Here is a 17,392-nt window from a genome sequence, read left to right on the forward strand (position 1 = left end):
TTTTTTTTTTTTTTTACCGTAAAGGGCAGAGGAAGGGGAAAGTTTCCCTCCAAACCAGAGATAGAGGGGCTTTCGGGCCCTCAACAAGCTCAAGGGAGGTGCAGGTGGGCAGAGGCAGCGCTCCGCCCTGAGCCCCTGCTCCCACCCTTCGCCCCAAACAGGCCTCCTTGGGGATGAAACTTAGCTCTCTCCACAAAAACAGACACAGGAGGGTCTAACTTCTTTGTCTTAAAATTTTTTTAATGTTTATTTATTTTTGAGAGAGAGAGAGAAGGAGACACAGACCCAAAGTAGCTCCAGGCTCCGAGCTGTCAGCACAGAGCCCAACGCGGGGCTCGAACCCACGGACCTGAGCTGAAGTCAGACACTCGGCTGACTGAACCACCTAGGTGCACCCCCACCCCATTTTTAAAGGTCTTTATCTGTGAGCAGTGGGCTTTTCTTAACCCGTTTATGTGGGGGAACCCGCAGAGGGGCCCTGGGCCCAAGACTGTTTCCTCATCTGAGGAGTGAGGACAGCAATCCCTCTGCACCTTTTTGGGTCCTTGTGAATTCCCAAGGAGCTGACAATGGCCGATATTTCTGGAACCCAGCTGTGCTCCAGCCAGCCCCCCCACCCCCCAGGCCCCACTACTCAGCAGGTCACAGCTTAGGCGGGAAGCCTTTCCGGGAGAGCCGGAGCCAGACGCTTGGGCCGCCCAGGCAGAATGGGGTGCAGGCGCCGGGTTGGGGCCCAGAGCGGGCTTGCTGGGCTGCACTGTCTCCCCGCTGTAAGGATACTCAGCGGCCTGGGGAGGGGTCATGGCCAAGAAGGACCTGGGGCAGCCCCAGCTCTGAGCCGTCAGCCATTCCCGAGCGAGCAGCGGCGCCCCTGATCAGGAGCAGGCATGCGGGCCGCGGAGAGAGCCCGGCGACAGGTGACATCGCCCTCCCGCACACTCTGTGAGATTAATTTGCACAACAAATTCCTGCGCAAACAAATGTCAGCCTTGTTTTTCCTCCGTTAGCCGTATGCTCAACAAATACGTTCTAGATTTCCAGCTGAACTTACACTAACTTTCTGCCTCTGTTTTAAAATTAGGCCTGCAAATTAGCCGTGTCTCTTAGCAGGGATTTCACTGTGGTGCTTTCCTCTAGGGAAAATTTTGCAAAATCTTTTGCAGGTTTCTTTCTTCTCAAGGAGATGGAGCAAACAGGCTTTGGGCCTGGATACAGGTTAAAAAAAAAAAAAAATCCCAAAGCTCCCGGTGTTCCTGAACTGGAACAGAGGTGGGGCGGGCAGGAGGACAGGCTGGCCAGAGGCTCTCCTCTCCCTCCCCTCCCTCCCCTCCCTCCTAGCGTCCTCTGCAGGTGACTGCTTTCCCTGCACTGGCCTGCAGACTAGGCCTGAGAGCCGGGCGCACAGGAAGCAGGTAGCCGCAGGGGCAGTCAGATCAGCCACCCACTAAGGACCTGGCAAAATGCAGCAGGCCCGCTTCCTCCCTGGGCCTCAGTTTACCCTCTCCAGGCAAGGCTAGGGCTGGGCACAGTGAGTGAGGGGGTGCTCACTCTCAGGGGTGTGTGAGGTCAGGGACGGCACAGCTGGCTTGTCCCTGGCCTCCCCCCTCTGCCCCAGTCTCCACGAGCTGTCGTGACCCCTCCCTCTGCAGACTGGGCGGGGGAGGCGGTATTTGTGCCAGGCGCCCACTGCCAATGCTGGTACCTTCTTAGCCATCGGTTCCTGGGTGTACCCAGAGGTCTGAGACCCTGCTCTGGGGTGGCTTCGCAGGGACAGCGTCATGTTGTGCTGCAGTGTCCAAGGCCAAGTCCTCCTCCCCCGTCACCTGGGGTCTCAGAGGCCTGCGGGCACACATCCCTGTCTCTAACCAGCCGCCCTGAACCCCGGCTGGACTTTGAGAGCCTTGTTTCAAGGCACAGAGGAAGTGAGTGGCATTGAGGGGTGACTGCCATCTCCAGGCAGACACACAAAGTGGGAGTCACCCCCTGCCACCCTCCCCCCGCCAGCCCCATGAGGACCCCCGAGATCCACACCGTGGACCACCAGCCTCGCGCTCTGGCCGTGACGCTTGGCGCCTTCTGTTCAGAGTCCATACTTGTCACGGCAGGATGCCTGGAGTGACCAGTGGGGACAGATTCACCTGGATTTCCAGCAGGATTACCAGCTGCTGAAGGCGCAGAGAACCGCGGAAGGCCTGAGCCTGCTCTTCAAGAGGCCCTTTGACACCTGTGACCCCAAGGATTACCTCATCGAGGTGGGTGGTGGCGCCCCGTACCCAGGAGATGGTGGAGCGCCGGCATCCTGGGGCAGCTTCCCTGGGCCTGGTCCGCGCAGGGAGGGAGCCAGGGAGGGATCCCAGTGGCGGCTGGGAGGGGACCAGAGGCCGGCTCCGTCATCAGCCTGACCCCTTCAGGAAGCATTCCTGGATGACACAGCCATGTGGCTCTAGATGTGGGTCCTGCCCCCAAGCCTCTCAATGTGGGGCCAGAGCCATCTTGCTGCTGGCTTCCTCTCCTCCTGGCCTGTCACCTTCAGGTGGAATTGTGGGAAGAGCCCAGGACGCCTGCTTTCCCAACCTGCCCTGTTGCCCACCGGCTGTGAGGCCTGGGGCAGGCCCCTCCCTCCCCCAGACGTCCTCGGTTTACCCACCTGTGAAGTGGGGGGGAAGGGAGAGGGCAGGAGGGCCCGAAGAGCCCACCAGCTCTGCCCAGGAGCTCAGAGCCACAGCGGATCCAAAACCACCACAGGCTTCTCACGCTGCCCCAACCCACCCGCTAAGAACAACCCATCGTGGCCTTGAAGACAAAGTTCTTTTAATTTTCCAGCGTACTTTGACCTTGGTCTCCTTGTGTCATCTTTACGGTATGGCAGTGACGGGCTGTGTGGCAGACAAGGAAACTGAGGCCGGACAGGGGAAGGATTTGCCCCGGGCCCCACGGAACGGTGGGACAGGCCACGGAGGCCTCACGCCCCTTATCTGCCTTCCCTGCGGACGATGCCAGGTCGGACGGACGCCGTCCAGGCACTTTGCAAGGCGTCCCGAGATGTGCACGTGTGCTCGGCTCAGGGCTTCGGGGCTGGTGTTGGGGGGCTTCTGCCTGGGGCTCTGATGTCTTCTTTGGCGAGAGCAGCTCACAGGGGCCTCAGGTTTACGTGGCCATAAACTCAGACAGCAAGCAGGGGCCGCCCATGAGGAACACAAACCCCACACAGACACCCACCGGTGCCCAGAAAACCACGGAAGGTATTTTCAGGGCCACACGCCACGCGTGGATACAGGCTTGCATTCGTAGCAGCACCGTGGGGGAAGCCAAGCCCAGGCTCCTGCCCTCCTGGGGTCTGTCTGTGACCTCGAGCACAGTGCTGCCTAGAACTTTCCACGTGTGCACCGTCCAGCACCAGTGGGACAGCACAGCTCTCCAAGTTCAGGGTTACTCTTGAGAAGCCACAGTGTGGTCTTTTTTGCTTTATAGGGGCATTGACTCCTCACCCTGAGCTTTTCATGGGCCCGGAAGTGATGATCCGCACCTTGTCCCGGTGACCTTGGGGGCGGTGGAGGGGGACAGATATCTGACTTAGCGAATGTGGACAGAACATATTTGGGAAAAAAAAGTGTATTTGATGCCTGGTGCCAGCTGCAGGCTGTGGGGTAATGAGCCTGGCTCAGCCGGGTCCTCGGGGAGCCTTGAAGACACCCCTCCTTCACAGAGACCCCAACCGGGCATGCTGCCTGCCGGGTGAGGTGGGCGGGGCCCCGGCAGCCCCCGCTTACCAAGGAGCCCAGCTCTGGGGGGTCTGGGTGTGTTGGCTGCAGGATGGCACCGTCCACCTGGTGTACGGGATTTTGGAGGAGCCGTTCCGGGCGCTGGAGGCCATCAACATCTCGGGGCTGCAGACGGGGCTGCAGAGGGTACAGCTGTTAAAGCCCAACATCTCCGTCCCGGCCTTGCCCGCGGACAAGCGCACCATGGAGATCCGTGTCCCAGACATCCTGATCCCCAACCAGGAGACCACCTACTGGTGCCACGTCGTTGAACTTCCAGATGGTTTCACGAAGCACCACATCGTCATGGTACCTGGGTCGGGGGCGGGGGGCGGGCACATGACGGGCGGTCCGGGGCCCGGGGCCTCGTCCCAGCTCCGCTTTCCACCTGGGGCCTCCGAGGGGTGCGGAGGGACGTCCCCATCCTGGAAGGCCGTCCGTGGCTCAGCTTGGACTGGATGTGCTCTTAGCCACAAGCATGCTTTGACCCCCGTCACCTGTCATCCTGTCACCCTGCTCACACCCACCCTCCCCAGGCCCCTGTGGCCCGACTTCCAGACTGGACCGAAGGACGCTAACTCTGCCTGTCTATCAGGTCACAGCCCCCTCCACGAAAAGGCAGCTCAATTCCGATCTCAAGTGCTCTAAACACCCACCCAGAAAGATAATGTGAGGGTGGTAGCTGTGGATTGTCATCTGTTTTCCTGGCCTGGCCCGGCGGGGAGGTGGGGGAGGGGGGGCGACAAACTCCTCTCCACGCACTGTTTCCAGCAGCGACAGTGCAGCCCAGAGAGGCTGTGTGAGTGCACAAAGGCCCACAGGGGTGGCCGGCCTGCTCCCTGGGCTCAGGCTTAGCCTCGGGGCTGCCTCTATGTCCTTGCCCAGGACAGCTGCCTTCCTGTCCTCACCGCATCAGGAAACGGTTTGCCAGGGTCCTTATTCCCTTCCCTCTGGAGCTCTGTGTGGGCTTCTGGAAGATTCTGCCTGGGTTCAGGTTGGTGGCTCCACCTTCAAATCCCTGGGCCCCAGAAACTCCTCCCTTAACCCTCCCATTTTACAGATGGGCAAGCAGGGGCCCTGCGGGGAGCTGAGCCCTCCACCAGGGGGTGAGCAGGCCGCTGGGGAGGGGATCGCCGCCCCCGCGGGCTCAGCGCCCTCCCGCCCTCCCCCCAGTATGAGCCCATCGTCACTGAGGGCAATGAGGCGCTGGTGCACCACATGGAGGTCTTCCAGTGTGCCGCCCAGTTCGAGACCTTCCCCCGGTTCAGCGGGCCCTGCGATTCCAAGATGAAGCCCCAGCGGCTCAACTACTGCCGACACGTGCTGGCCGCCTGGGCCCTGGGCGCCAAGGTGCGTGCCCTGCAGCCCTCCCCCGGCCTCCTCCGCGCGCCNCACCCCCACCCATCACCCCAGCACCCAGCACTGCCTCAGTTCTGCTGCTCTCGGGCCGGGAAGGCTTTTCCCAGCCTTGGTTGCTTTTCTATAAAAGTGCAAAATCCCAACATAGGTACTTTGTTTCCCCACCGGACGTGGGGTTTTGTGCACAGGGTGGTCCTGGCTGGTGGCCTCCACGGGCTGCCGTCAGCTGCTTCCTCCGCCGACGCAGAGGGTGAGGCAGGGCCAAGCACCGGCTCCCCCTACTCCTGACCCCGAGTCGAATAAGACATCCGGGTGGGCTGGTCATGAGCTGCCCGTCATCGGGAGAGCAGCGTTTGGATCCCACCTGGCAGCTCAGGCCTCAGCGGGTGGGCGGGTTTGCCCCGACCCGCGTCTGGGAGGCCCGCGTGACACACCAGCCTGCCTGTCTGGGCTTCGGTGCCCAAACTGCCTGGCTCGCCACCTTCCCCCACCCTGCAGGCCTTTTACTACCCGGAGGAAGCAGGCCTTGCCTTTGGGGGTGCCGGGTCCTCCAGATTTCTCCGTCTGGAAGTTCACTACCACAACCCACTGATGATCCAAGGTAGGGAGCTCTGAGCGTGCATTTCTACCTCTGTCCTCCCTTCGGAAGCCTGGATCAGCCGTGTCCAGTCTGGAAGGGGGTCGGGGTGTCTGTTCAGTGCTGGGCCCAACTCCCCGAGGTCCAGCCTCCTCGTATGACCCATCAAGACATGAGAGCCCCTCACGCCCTTCTTTCTGTTCCTCTCCCGTGCCTGCAGTGGGCTCCCTGGGGCGGGGCCCCGGCCGCACGGCTCACCCCTGCACCCCACGCAGTGGGAGGCTTGGCACCCCCATCTTCCTCGAAAGTGCCCACTGCCAGGGCCACCCTCTGGGGAAAGGCAGGCAGAGGTTTCTTGCTCATTTGCGGATGCGGAAATTAAGGCCCGGGGGTGAAGGGACTCCAACCAGCGCCACCAAGTGAGCAGGCGGGGCCAGGAGCCCTGGTCTGGGCCGTGGGCAGCCGCAGCCACGTGGCCGTCCAGTGGCCGACCCTACGCTTTGACCTGGCAAGGTGGGTGGGACCCCAGGGCTGTACGGAATCACTTAGACGCTGGTTGGGTCCAGCGGCCCGCCCTCCTCCCCACACCCCGGGGTCACTAGCCTCAAGGCCAGTGAGGAGAGGTCCCAGGCCAGAGCACTGTCCCCGGCTTCCCTGGAAGTCTGACTTCTGTGAGGCCGCTCAGACCAGTAGCTGCCTCTCGTCCCCAGTTGTCCGTAACCAGGCGGCTGCCAGCATCCGGGCCCGATGGCTCTGCCCTCCCCACACCTGGTGGGGCCAGAACGGGGCCCCCTGGCGGGATGCGGCCACTCCAGAGCCAGCACGCCCCCCACCTCCGGCGGCCGGCCCCCTGAAGCCACGGCCCCCAGGGCCTATCTGCAGGTCAAGGGAAGAGCTCGGGTGTGGGGGAGGGCAGCATTTCTGGCGGTGAGCTTCCCCCCTGCTTTTCAAAGCACAACAGAGCAAACACAGGCTGGAGCCCGCGTGCGCCCATGGGCCCGATGTCCCCGCAGTTTTGTGACGGGGGTGGCAGACAGTCGGCTTTGCCTGTGGGGCTCCTCTAACTGACCCTCAGCAGAGGCCCGGGGCTCCTGTTGGAAAGGCATCTGAGGCTGGCCGGGGCCCCGCAGGGCAGTGCTGTCATTGATCCATGAGGTCTGCCCTGTGCAGTGCTGGCTGCTTGATCAGCCCATGCCTGCAGGTGACGACGACAGTGGCTATTTAGGACGATGCCAGCTGATGTCAGATCAGAAATGGAGACGTTTCCCTCTGCACCGGCGCCGCCCCCCACCTACGGCCACACGGCCCTGGTCCTCTCGCTCTCTGTCTCCTTTTTTTAAAGGGATGCTTGGTTTCATTTGTGCATGTGAGGAGCAGAAATAGCCGGAGAGATCAGAGCAGGAGGTTCAGGCTGGGCCCCAGCCCGTCCCTCCCTAGCCCGGTGACCCTGGCGGGGACCCCGCCCCCCCAGCATGCAGCTGTCCTGGGGCTGGGAGAGCTCGGGCATGCGGCCCCCGGCGGGACGTGGGCACCGGGGGTGTGCTCCGCCAACGGCTGCCAGTGAGCTTCCTCCCGGCGGCATAACTAGCGCTTGCTGCCACCGCCGGAACTATCTGTAGTGTGCACGGCGCGGGGCATAAGTCAGCGCAGGCTTTAGCGTGATATGGGATTTATTGCTCATTTAAAACCTGAAAGCAAATGGATTTCTGAACACTCCTTAAGCATCAGGGAGGTCTGCCTCTTCCTGATTATCTGGTTATATTTATGGATCCTTTGCCAAATATAAGGATGCTCTGTCACTTCACAAATCTGGAGACGGGCCGCTCTTCTATAAATATCAAAATGCCACAATTATTTCATTATTTAATCCCCATCTGAATTTTAACCAATTGCATCTCCCTTTTTATTATTATCCTCTGATGCAACCAGCCCAGAGATACAGAGGCTGAGTTTGGACATCGCATGGGGGCGGGGGCAGGAGTTGGGCACGGGGGAGGCAGACGCAAGAAGGGGTGTTCGTGGCCCCACCTCGAGGCCAATGAGCAGCGAGATGGCCAGGGCCCCTGGGAACGCCCTGGGCTCAGATCCCAGCACGGCCGCTTTCCAGACCCGCGATCTCGGGCGGGGTCTCCAGCTCAGGCTGCGAGCCTCAGTTTCCTCATCTGTAAATTGGGGCTGATGATTCTTAAGTGACACGTGCTCCTCTGCCCACGTCCCAGCTCTGCAGTGCATTCTGAGGGGTCGAGCCACGTCCAGCCACCTCATCTCCCCCGTGGGACCAGCCCAGGTCTCTGCCCTCACACACTTGGGGTCTCGGCTGACCAATTCCAGGCAGGGGTAGGGCAGGGGCTACTGGTGGCCACATGGTTGTGTGGCTGTGCCTGTGGCCACCAACATCCCTGACCTCTGACCACCAGCTTCCTGTGGCTGCTGGGAGGCCCACCCAGGGAGCCCATGGACTGTCCAATTAGCAAACCGCAAGACGAACCAGCCAGTGTGGCTGGACAGTGATGGGCAGAAGCCCTGAGTTCTCCTTTGGAAGAGCCTCTTGAATTTGAGCCCAGAGAGGCCCAGAGAGAGACAGTGACTTGTCTGAGAGCACACAGCACACTGCTGACCAAGTGGAGTCTGGGGTCATGCCCGCCTGCCCCGGGGCCCCATGCTCTGCTCTAGTTTTCCTGTGATGTCCTCAGCGCGTCAGGGCAGTGGTCAGAGGAGCCAAGTGGGGGCTGCGAGAAGAATGCCTCTTACGTGTTTCTTGTCAACTTTAACACCTTTACCCACGTTTGCCGGGGGGCAGAGGCTCCTCCGGGGGCCGGGTGGATGCCGTTCCCCGCCCTCCTAGTTGCACAGAGCATCCGCAGGTCGTCCCGCGGGCGGATTCCAGTTCAGATGCCTCTGAACGTGCGGAAGGACATCAGAGCATATATGCAAAGCCACCCGAGGTAGCGCCAGCTTCCTGGATATCTCGCAGGCGCCTCACCCCCACTCACTCAAAGCTCTGTTGTAGTTACCCGCCTCGATCGAGTCTTTCCAAAGCATCAACTCAGTTTTCATAGAAACAAGGGCTCTTTTTTTCCACGTGGGTGTGGCGCAGAGCTCGCGAATGCCTGGCATAAGCAGGTGCGGGAGCGGGGGCAGCTGGCTTCGGGTGCACGCCCCAGGTGGGGGCAGGGGAGGGGCGAGGCGGCTGGGGGTCCGCTGGGGCCGGAGCGGGAGGCTGACCGGCGGGGGCTGCTGCGAGTGCTTCCGCTCCCCTCCGCCCGTCTTTCTGCTAGGCCGTCGCGACTCCTCGGGCATCCGCCTGTACTACACGGCCATGCTGCGCCGTTTCGACGCGGGCATCATGGAGCTGGGGCTGGTGTACTCGCCCGTGATGGCCATCCCCCCGCGGGAGAGCAACTTCGTCCTCACCGGCTACTGCACGGACAAGTGCACCCAGGTGGTAAGTGGGGCTGGCCGGGCACCTCGCCCTCCCTGGCCCTGGTTCCGCTGCCGAGGCCCCACGGGAGGTTCCCCCTCGGTCTACACCACGTGGCGGCCAGCACCTCCTCCCGCCGCACGGAAAACGAAGCTTTCATTCCACAAGTAACATAGACATGGCTTCACCCCTAAACCGCAGGCATCACGGCTGCGGCACGCTCTCCCCCTACCCCCAAACACCCCGATTTCGGCTCCTTTGTGTCCCTCCAGACTATAAATCACTACGTGCCCTTATATGTGGTGTCTAAAAGCAAACAGACCGAACAGGAAGCATTTGTCCTATAACCTGCCTTTTGGCGGCTACACAGCCTTACCCGGCGTGGTTTCACTGTGGACCTCACCAGGGCCACCCCGCTGCGGCCAGGGGGCACCGACCTCGGGGCCATGCAAGGGCACGTGGGGCACAGGTCGGCACGTAGACCCCGGAGCAGATGGCGGGGACCTCGCTTCCAAAGGAGCGGCAGTGACCCCCAGGCTCCATGCCCTCGGCGCTCCCCGGAGTCATCCAGCCCTGCCTGGGTGCACCTGCCCTGACTTCTCACTGACGGCGAGAAGGACACCCTCACACACCAGGAAAACATTCTCTCAGGTAGTGTCCAGAAAATGCTGTGCACAGAGGACGCGAGCTTCAATTTGAAAAAAATCTCACAAGATGCCTTCCAGAAAGTGAATCCGATACCTCCTCCGGCACATGGTACGGGCGGGTGCCCCGTTCCCCGGGGCTGCCTACCCCCCACATGATCAATATTTTAAATATTTCCTCAATCACTTGGAAAAACACCTCACTGTTGTTCAGTGTGAATTCCCAGACTGTTCGTAGAGCGTGAGGCTGAGGGCCCTCTCGCCCGTCCCGCGGCCGTGCGCTCTTTCCTGGGAACATCTGCTCACAGCCTTCGTCCCGTTTCCCTAGTGGGTCGTTGGCTCGTCTTCCTTTTCGTTTCTAGGGGTTCTTTTCATTTTCCGTCTGTGGCGAATGCTGCCGACGCTTTCTCCCGCGCCGCTGGCTTCCCACAGCGCCCGGCTAGGCGGGCGCTGCCCCTGACCCCAGCCGAGGAGCCGGAGCGCGAGCGCGTCTCTGACTTGTAGCGCTGCGGCCCACGGCAGCAGGCGGCTTTGCGATGCGGCGTCCAGTGCGCGTGCCTGTCCAGTGAGGTGACTGCACGTGGACTTGTTCTCCACGGGGCCCCCGAGCTTGCGGCTTCCCGCCATGAGGGAGCAGAGTGCCCTCGAGCTGGAGAGAGCAAGCCGTCAGCCGTGCGGGAGATCAGCTCCTTTTCCCGAGACTGGCACCTGGTGCGTGCCCGGAGCTCCCATCAGTGACACTCTGTGGCCAGGCGGCCTGGGGCTGGGGAGCGACCCACCGACGGCGCACCTGGGAAAGTGGCCCGTGGCACTCTGGCCTCTGGAGAATGCCTCTAGCCGGCATGTTAGGAAACATTCTGTCGAAACCAAGTCCCCGTGATGTTAAGGAGCGCATCCTAGACCAGCCTCAGATACTTCACCATTGGGAAAGAAGCAGCTCAGCTTACCCTTCTTCCCCTTCAAATGGGACTTCAGCACGTCACCGAGGGGCGTCAATTCGGCAGCCGAAAGGCTGGCGTGGTTGACACATCCTTGTCGAAACGGACAAGCCAAGAAAAAGTATGGCGTCTGAGACCACAGGCCCCAGGACGGCACGTTTTCCTCGTCAGACACCCACGCCTCCGGGCGAGCAGAGGCTCCCAATTGTGACAGGCGTGGCCGTGAGGCTTCCCAACCTCAAATCATTGCGAGGGGCCGGAAGTTTCCATACGGCCAAGCGCAGGACAGTGCAGGTGGAGGGTCAGAGGGAAAGCATGAGGCGAAATCAGCCGACGGGCACAAATCTCCGCAGCCCGGGGTCACTTGGTAACAGAGCGTGGCCACAGGAGCCCCAGAGCTGCTGACAGTGTGGACGGTGCAGTGCGGAGCTCGGTGGGGTGCCGTCAGGGAGGCGGCGGGTGGAGGAAACACTTCACACGTGGAATCGTTCTAGGAAATGGTCTAAGGCAAGTCCACGTGGAGCGAAGGAGCGCGCCCTTCCTCCGGGAATCCCCTCGTGCCTCAGTGGGGAGGCAAGGTGGCCCGATGTGAGGGCTGGCGGTCCCTTCTGAGGGCCAGCCGACAGCTTCCACGCTCGGTGCCACGGTGGTCAGTGCCATGTGACCGTGAAGCAGGGGAAGGTCCCCTGTGCCTTGTGAGGCCGTGCCACGGGGCAGCTGCTGAGGCTGGCGCCCAGCAGGCGCTGGACAGGACAGCCTAGCCCCCGACCTGAGCCTGCAGAGCAGGGAGCCACACTGTGCTCACCCGGGCGGCCCCTGTCCCCCGGGGCTCCCCTTGAAGTGCCTTGAGTGAATGAAGAATGGACGGAGCAGCCAGAGGAGGAGGAAGGTGGCCGCAGCCTCTGGGGGCTGTGACAGTGACATCACTCTGCGGCAACTCCTTCCCTACTGACTTTCCTGGTGGGGACTCAGCCGTCCAGGGACGAAGACGAGGCTGGACAGGGTGGACATTCTGGGCGGGTGGACGCGGCGTCACTGTCCCTGGGCCCATGGTCCAGGCCGGCGGCCAGCGAGAGGGCAGAGGGAGGGCGGGTTCAGGGTCCCCCACGTGCCAGGCCCTGACCCGGCCCCTCCCCCCCCCCAGGCCCTGTCTCCCTCGGGGATCCACATCTTTGCCTCTCAGCTGCACACACACCTGGCGGGGCGGCAGGTGGTCACCGTGCTGGTCCGGGGCGGCGGAGAGAGGGAGGTTGTGAGCAAGGACGACCACTACAGCCCTCACTTCCAGGTAGGGCCGCCCGCCCCCGGGGCCTGGCTGGTGCCCGGGCTGCGGGCCTGTTGGGCCTTCTCTGTCCCCCGGCCGCAGGAACGCACCCACGCTGGGTTCCTGCCCCCACCGGGCCAGGCCCAGACACCTGAGAGCCCGCGACAGCCAGCCCTTCTCCTCTGGGGAACCAATCCAAGGGAGGGACATGCGGCCTTACGATGTAAAGCCCGTCCCGGATAAGCACCTTCCAGGTCTAATCCCTTCCTGCCCGGCGGCCATGCTCAGCCAGTCCTGGCTTCCCCCCAGCAGGCCAGGAGCACAGCCCCAGAGGGCTGGGGAGGAGAGGCGGCTGGCGGCTGGGTCTGCAGCCCTCTGAACCCTCCCCTCCCTTCCCAGGAGATCCGCATGTTGAAGAAGCCGGTGTCTGTGCACCAGGTGGGTGCCCAGTTGGGAATGGGGAGGCCGGGAGGGCTGGGAGTGCCCCCCACAGGAGGTCAGAGAGGCACGGAGGATGGCAGAGGCCGTGTGAAGGTCTTCTAGAACCGCGTCCATGCAAGGCAGGGGCTGGGGCCATCCCCAGGTGAGATCCACCGGGNAGCAAGCCCCGCGCTTTCGAGCTTTTGGGGGACAAGGAAATGGGGGTCGCTGGTGGGGCCCCTGATCATGCAGACGGGGAGCCCGGGCTCAGGCAGGGGCTTGCCCAAGTCCACCCACGGGTGTGACATGGCCCACCAGGCTGCGCGGCAGTCCTGCCCGCCTGCGGCCCGTGTGCTGAGGGGCACGGAAGCCGACACCAGTGGGTGCTGGGTCCCTGGGAACACCCAGATTTTGACTCTCACTCGTGGGGGGCCCAGAGGCCACCATGGGGCCCCTCAGGAATTGATGGATGACTGCGTGCCGTGGCGCGTGCCAGGGCGTGGTCCATCACGGGAGCACAGGTGCGCCTGTCACCCCCTCGTGGGCGGACGCTGACGGGCGTCTCTTGGCTTGGCTGCCCAGGGGGACGTGCTCATCACTTCTTGTACATACAACACGGAAGACAGGAATCTGATCACCTTGGTGAGTCCCCCTGACTTTTCCCTGCTGCCTGCTCTGGGGACGTGTGAGGCCTGGGGCCGGGGGTTGGGGGGTCCCCTTCGGGGCTTTCTACCCTTTCAGGAGGACAAGTCTTAACTCATTACCTAGAGGTTTGCTGGAGGGCAGGGGGTGACATCCCCCATTCATTCAGTAAACTGTCGGTCCCCGGGGTAGGGCTCCCTCGGCCAGGTCCCCCCGGGAACTTGGGAGAAGCAAACTCTCGCAGGCTCCACTCCAGACCTTGAGTTGGAACTTGGGTTGTGACACGTGGCGGCCCTGGTTTAAGAAGCGTCCCCAAGGCGCTCTGCTGCCTGCCGGGGTTTGGAGCCTCAGCAGGAGGATGTCAGCCCCCGGGTGCGGACGCCGGGATGAGGGCTGTGGTTGACCCCCGTCTGTGCGGAGCTCCACCGGCCGGGGAGACAGGCGCGGGGAGCAGAAGCACGGAAAGCCGGCACGGTGCACAGGGCCAGGGGCCAGGAGGGAAGGCGGGGCGGTGGGGGTGGGAAAGTGACCGGTGCCCGGGCAGAGGGGAGGCTGCAGCAAGGGTCCGAGGACCGAGCCCCCCCTCAGACCCTAGGTGATAAGCCTGCAGACTGTTGGTGGCAAAAATAGACGGGCCACAGAAACACTAATTTTCATGCCATTCCCTTCGGGGCTCTTTGCACAGACAAGTCTGCCCGGGTGTGCGGCTGACTGTGCCGGGCAAGGGTGTGAATGGATTCATCTGGGCTGCGCTGGGGGTAGCCCGGGAGGGGACACTGTCTTCAAGGCAGGTTCTGTGCCCCGCCACCCGGCCGGCGCGCTCTGCGGAGTGAAAGCCGGTGCTGTTAATGACCGTATGGGCTCAGCGGGCATCAATCAGGGCTGGCCTGGCAAACTGGCCTCCCGCTAACACGGCTTTGCTAATCGTCCCGTTGATCACTGTGCCCCCCGCCCCCCATCATCCTGGGAACCACGAGGCTCCCGGCGGAACAGAGCCGGGGCTACAGGCGGAGCCCACGGCACTGCTCTCTCTGTTTTCCTCCTGCTAGTGAATCCTTGGTGTTTTCTCAAACGGCTCTAGTGAGATGTAATCCACACACCAGACAGTCCGCCCATTTAAAGCGTGCCGTCCAGGGAGGTTCTAGGCTCTGCACAGGTGTGTGTGACTGTCCGCACCGTCAAGGTTAGAACATGACCTCTTTCCCAAAGGAACCCTGGCCCTTGGCCCCTGAGCTGCCCCCGTCCTGCCTCCCATCTCTGTGGGTTTGCCCACCCAGGACCCCTCCAGGTACATGCAGTCCAGCATCACGTCCCAAGGGTCCGTCCGAGTCGTAGCGAGCGTTAGCTCGTCTCTGCTCTTCACGTGCCGCTCCGGGGTCTGCGCGGACCGCAGCGTGGCCCCCCCGTTCTCCAGTGGTGAACATTTGACTTGTCTTCTCCTGTTCAGCCTTCACACCAGTCGTCAAGGGAGGGGTCTCTGTGTTTTCACGGCGAGAGCTGAGGCTCCGAGACGGAAGACGCTTGCCGGGGGTCACACAGCTGATAGCAGGCCCTGTGCCCGCAATGCGCTTGACACACGACCCCTCCCTCCCTCTGGCTGTGGGGTGACAACTTCTCTGGGTCCTTGGTCATAAACTCGGGGAGTAGGAGGCCTTGGCAGGCATGCAGCCCTGACCTAAACCCCACACCCCCTTCTTCAGCCTCCAGGAGGGGCTCAGTACATAGAACAGCAGCTGCTCCCCACGGCTCCCCCTGCCCAAGCTTAGCGCCCCTCTAAGCCCCACCGGGACTCTGTGCGGCAGGCGTGGGGGGAAACGGTGCTGGGGGAGCAGCGCGGGGCCCTCGGCCCCGCAGGCAGCAGGGCTGGTCCAGCTGCCGAGCCCGCACGGGCCGACTCTCTGTAGCGAGCTCTGAGCCCTTGTACGGTGAGCCAGGCCCCTGGAAGGACCATCATACGTGCCCATTCTGCAGGTGAGCTCACGGGGGGGGGACCTCCCCAGGCCCACCCCCACCCAGTGTTACTCCCACGGTCCTGCCCCGCCTGCCTCATCGAGGTGAACTGGTGTCAGGTCCCAGGATGTTCAGGGCAGGTGCACCCCAGGTGTCTCAGACGCCACGTTCTTCAGGCCAAGGCCCCAGCTGCCCCGCTCCCTCCTCTCAACTGTCACCATCGCCCTCGCCCAGAGGGACCGAGGAGCAGGGCAGCTGGGCATCCCGGCAGGCATGGACAGCCCTCGCGCCCACCCAAGAGATGGGGGCCTTTGTGACGTGATTTTGTCCCAAGGGGAAGGCAGAGGGAGGGCTCTCACGAGCAGAGCGCAGGGTGTAAGGGGCCCTGGAAGCGGACGAGGGGGCCGGTCCTCCCTGTCTGCGGCTGGGCCAGGCGGTGGCTGCGGGGCCCCGGCACCCCGGGGAACCAGAGAACAGTGCAGGTGACACCGTCCGGTCGGGGCCACCCAGGAGCCAGGCAGACCCACTCCTGGGAAATCTGCTGTGTAAACACGCTGCCCTTCTCCAGGGCAGCGTCCACACGGGGACGGGGCTGAGGTGGCCTTCAGCTGGGCTCTTCACACACTTTGTTTCTGCTGCCAAGGAGCACGCGCCTCTCTTCCGCCAGATGCCCCACCCCCCACCCAGGCGCACACCCATGTGCCCAAGGAGCCAGGAGCCCAGCACTTGGCAAAGGCGGGCAGGGCAGTGCCACTGGGGTCTGGGCTGGCTGTTCCCTGTGGCCACTCGGGGCGTCTCCCCCAGGCCCACTCCCTGCGCCGCCTGCTCCTGCTCCTCCGGGGTCTAGGCTCCAAGGACAGGGACCGGGCCAGGGCCCTGAAGCCCAAGGCCGCAGGGAGAGCCCACTCTACCCTGTCCCACACGGCAAAGCTGCAGGGTGGCCCTGAGAGGCCGCCATGTCCGCCTCAGAGCCGAGTTCTGGAAATGACTGGTGGACGGTGCCCACTCCACAGAGCGAGGGGAATTCTTCCCTGCCGTCCTCCGTCTCCAGGCTCTCACGGGCGAGGGGACCCCGCCTCAGCCACAGTTGGGAGGTTGTGTCCACTCAGGCCTTGCTCCTTACCTTCCCTGGGACTCAGTTTCTGTATCCATAAAATGGGTGCACTAATACCTCTGTGTCCTCACCCTGTCATAGTCTTTTTCTTCCTAACACTTGCTGCCGCCTGAGACACGGCTCCTGGCGGGCTCATTTGCTGTCTGTCCCGTCAAGGGAGACGGGGAATCCCCAGAAGGCAGGGACTTGGCTCACGTGGAACGGCACCTGCGCTGTGCAGTGGGTGAACGCAGTGAATGAGTCTGGAAGCCTCAGCATCCCCGCACGAGGCACAGGTCCTGACGGGCGTCTCCCCATCTCGCAGGGGGGCTTTGCTATCACGGAGGAGATGTGCGTCAACTACATCCACTACTACCCCCTGACACAGCTGGAGCTCTGCAAGAGCACCGTGGACCCGGGTTTCCTGCAGAAGTATTTCCACCTGGTGAACAGGTGACGGCTCCGCGGGAGCGTGCTTGAGGGGGTTCCCGTCCCCGGGCTCCGCAGAGGACCCCCCCGTCAGGCAGCTGGGCAAGAGTGACGCGCCCAGGCTGAGTTCCGGGGGCAGGGTGAAGACGCACGAGGCCGCCGCACCTCCACTTCCTGTACGGTGCCCGCAGCAGGCATCACTAATCGACCCCCATCCTCTCGCCTTGCTGAGCCTGGAACTGGCCTGAGGAACCCTCTGGGCCCACCCTGGAGCAGCCGTTCCCAGGCATCGCTGGCGTGGAGGCAGCGGGGTTGGGTGGAGGCGGCCTGAGTCCACCTGCGGGGGGTGGGTGTCACTCACTGCCACCCCATCGGCCCCACCACATGGCAGGCTGCTCATTCTCCCCACCCCCCACCAGGTTCAATGACGAGGAAGTGTGCACCTGCCCCCAGGCCTCTGTCCCTGAGCAGTTTGAGTCGGTGCCCTGGAACTCCTTCAATCGCGAGATGCTCAGGGCCCTGTATGGCTTTGCCCCCATCTCCGTGCACTGCAACAAGTCTTCGGCCGTTCGCTTCCAGGTATGTGGGGGGGGCAGGTGGCGCTGCGGCAGCCACCCGTGCGAGGCGACACCCCCACACCTTCCAACCCCCAGCCGTCTGCAAGTCCCTGGGTGTGCCCCTGTGCGCCCCTGGCCCCCACGAGGACCCCAGGATGGGGCGATAGGGCTGCGCTCCAAGGAGCTGGTCAAAACAGTCCCTCAGAACAGCTGGAGAAATCGGGTGGTGGCAGACGGGCCCAGACAGGCTGGTAGAACTGATGGCCCTCTCCCAGGCGACATCGCATCCCAGGACTAGTCTTGGGGGTGTGAGTAGGGCACCGGCAACACCCCCAGA

At 62.9% G+C, this 17,392-nt stretch overlaps 1 protein-coding gene across 1 annotated transcript in view; it reads left to right on the plus strand.

The window, feature by feature from the left end:
* Positions 1 to 17,392, plus strand: part of DBH (dopamine beta-hydroxylase) — a 19,865-nt gene that overhangs the window by 1,261 nt on the left and 1,212 nt on the right. Inside the window, exons 2-11 of the mRNA XM_077774645.1 lie at positions 2,106 to 2,252; positions 3,813 to 4,070; positions 4,935 to 5,111; positions 5,619 to 5,721; positions 8,976 to 9,142; positions 11,845 to 11,988; positions 12,364 to 12,402; positions 12,967 to 13,026; positions 16,395 to 16,522; positions 16,918 to 17,077. Of these exons, the coding sequence (XP_077630771.1) occupies positions 2,106 to 2,252; positions 3,813 to 4,070; positions 4,935 to 5,111; positions 5,619 to 5,721; positions 8,976 to 9,142; positions 11,845 to 11,988; positions 12,364 to 12,402; positions 12,967 to 13,026; positions 16,395 to 16,522; positions 16,918 to 17,077 (1,383 nt within the window). The remainder of the gene's footprint in view (positions 1 to 2,105; positions 2,253 to 3,812; positions 4,071 to 4,934; positions 5,112 to 5,618; positions 5,722 to 8,975; positions 9,143 to 11,844; positions 11,989 to 12,363; positions 12,403 to 12,966; positions 13,027 to 16,394; positions 16,523 to 16,917; positions 17,078 to 17,392) is intronic.

The sequence above is a fragment of the Crocuta crocuta genome, unplaced genomic scaffold (assembly GCF_008692635.1).
Source record: "Crocuta crocuta isolate KB4526 unplaced genomic scaffold, BGI_CrCroc_1.0 scaffold458, whole genome shotgun sequence".
Classification (NCBI taxonomy): domain Eukaryota; kingdom Metazoa; phylum Chordata; class Mammalia; order Carnivora; family Hyaenidae; genus Crocuta; species Crocuta crocuta.